General features: G+C 37.8%; 1 protein-coding gene across 1 annotated transcript; it reads right to left on the bottom strand.

Annotated features, from left to right (window-relative positions):
* Positions 1 to 316: 316 nt before the first annotated feature.
* On the bottom strand, positions 317 to 1,754 carry Smp_144200 (hypothetical protein; the record flags this gene model as incomplete). The annotated part of the gene is made up of 6 exons (XM_018795089.1): positions 1,674 to 1,754; positions 1,487 to 1,637; positions 1,358 to 1,451; positions 1,267 to 1,323; positions 1,080 to 1,225; positions 317 to 350 (listed from the first exon to the last, which is right to left on the bottom strand). The coding sequence occupies exons 2-6, from the start codon at positions 1,537 to 1,539 to the stop codon at positions 317 to 319; spliced, it is 384 nt and encodes a 127-aa protein (XP_018649436.1). The 5' UTR covers positions 1,540 to 1,637; positions 1,674 to 1,754.
* Between the last annotated feature and the right edge of the window lie 598 nt (positions 1,755 to 2,352).

Genomic DNA, 2,352 nt, shown 5'->3' with positions numbered 1-2,352 from the left:
TCTGTAACATATATTTCGCGTTAACTGAAAGGAAACAGTCAATAAAATGAAATGTTTTAGTACATAGTTCCAAAATGGTTATGATAATAAGCTAAACACCAGAGAATTTTTTGAAAAACTCGCTTTCAGTTAAAACAGTTCCATATACACTGCTCGTCAGTGATAAGTCCTCAACTACATTAGATGTCATATCCAAGTAGAAGGGTAAAGTATGTGGCGAACTTGAACTCTGTCCACGTATGCATTCATAGGTTGGTGGTGGTGCTATCCAGTTGCCATCCTCACGCTGCATATGACTACGATCTGATGAAAGTATTCAATAGTCGACGCCAGGGATAACGCGATAGGACCTGCGACAACAAAGAGAAATGACTCATCAGTACATGGCATGCAAACAAATTTGATCCATGTGATACAACTGAAGAGCAACCTTTCAACAAATTTCCTAAGTAAAAGTTCACTATAGATGCTGACAAGCTATTTAGTCGACAGAAGCAAATGTCTGTATTTTTACTGGTTTATTAAAGTCAATACATAAATGTATGTCAATAATAACTATTGACAAATAATTCCCACTTAAATATTAGAAATTAAAAACACGAAGTTCAGTGAAGGGATCTCTTTGTTGAAAAACCCCTTCGCTGAACTTCATGCTTTTAATAATGACTATGTTTATAAGTGATATGTAGTGGAGAATAAAGTATATGAATGGAGTAAACATCATGGTGTTTGGAGTCTGCCACAACTGTTTCGAAAACTCGGTTCCTTAAGTATTTTATAATTCTTAAGGTAGGCAGAATAAATAACTGACTGCACTATTTAAGATTGCTTTCCATAATGGTTTACTCTCGCTTTTTGTTGCATCGACTCTTTTAATAGAAATATATATTAAACATAATCAAAGTATCCAAACCAGGTTAAGAGAATTCGACCAAACGCATCGTTGAATACGAAGTACACCCCAGTAACGCTTTAAAATAACACTGGTTATCGGTATATGATTGGTAATAACACAAGAATTGAGACAATTTGTGGCTATTTGTAAAAGTGACTCTTATTCACGACTACAAAGATATTACCTGTGTAGTTCCTCTGAAAGAACGGTGTTCTGCCGAAGTCCGTATGTTAGGTACTGGACAAAAGGGGTAGGAAATGGAAGTAGTGAGTCAAAGTCATAAACCCAGTAACTAGACATACTGTTGTAAATGAGGAAAACGTGGTAGTCCTTAGAAGAAAACAAAACAGTAAACTTGGAGCGTTAATTACCCATATGATGAAGTGGTTCATCCGAGGGTCTCCCTTTACTTGGGCGAACAAACCAATCTGTCTGGTGTGATAGACTTTGGTGAAAACTTACGGATTTGTTTACATTAGACAAAAATACAACGTATCCACAATGTAAGTTACCGAACTCCCTCAGATATTCTAAGAGCTTGTACACGTTCTCTTCACTTAGACAGTAGAAATGGTTATAATTTTAACAGACCAGTAGTTGGGAGTGTAGGTGAGTTGTTTTTTGTCGATTTTCATGGCTGACATCCTAAAATATCTTAATAAAAGATCTGCACCAATTTGGGTTGAGAAACGGACTCATTCACCAAGCGCACTGTCTGTACATCAGGTTATCGAGAAATGAGCTATATAAAGTAAAGGGCAGACGAGGAAATAAATACCATATTAGGCAGAGAAATATGCTGAGAATTGTTTCTTAAAAATAAGGAAATGTAAACGATATTCGTTATCACATATGTCGCAGATGTATCAAAACGATTTGTATCGACCGGGAGGTGGTGTCCCCAAATCTCTTCGGACTCTAGAGGCAAATACGAATTTTCAATGACTTTGGGAAAATCCAAAAGTCGGAAAATTAGGATCGTTCTAGTGCAAACTGAATTCAAGACGTACAGAATGAATAAACGCTATGTAACAAGCACAAAGATTACGAAAATTGACCTGACGGTAAAAGTGCTGTGAACAGCTGATAAACGACATCCAAAATCCTCGACAACATGTAACATGTGAGCGATAACCGGTGGCACGACTTTTCGACCATGCCAGGCCGATTCCTCGAGTGCAGTTACTTAGCCGCCGTTTACTGTACGTCACTGATCTTGAGCAGAGCTACAGTTCGCCGTGCAGTAACAGCTTGAATCATTTGTCGTTCGCCAAAAATTGTGGTTGTAGACAGAATAAAAGAAGCTTTCGCTTAACGGGCCTCTGTGTCTAGTAGCATTAGATCACCAATACCTCCAGACAATAACCTAGGAAGAAAGAAATCGGTAAATCATTAGATGTTGTCCTTAGTCCTTATGAATAGGTCAAGTTGCCTCTTAAAGGACTCCCTGCGAAGTT

The sequence above is a fragment of the Schistosoma mansoni genome, chromosome 1, assembly GCF_000237925.1.
Source record: "Schistosoma mansoni strain Puerto Rico chromosome 1, complete genome".
NCBI classification, from domain to species: Eukaryota; Metazoa; Platyhelminthes; class Trematoda; order Strigeidida; family Schistosomatidae; genus Schistosoma; species Schistosoma mansoni.
The sequence above is the reverse complement of the archived record's forward strand: the minus strand, read 5'-3'. Positions and strand labels throughout refer to the sequence as shown.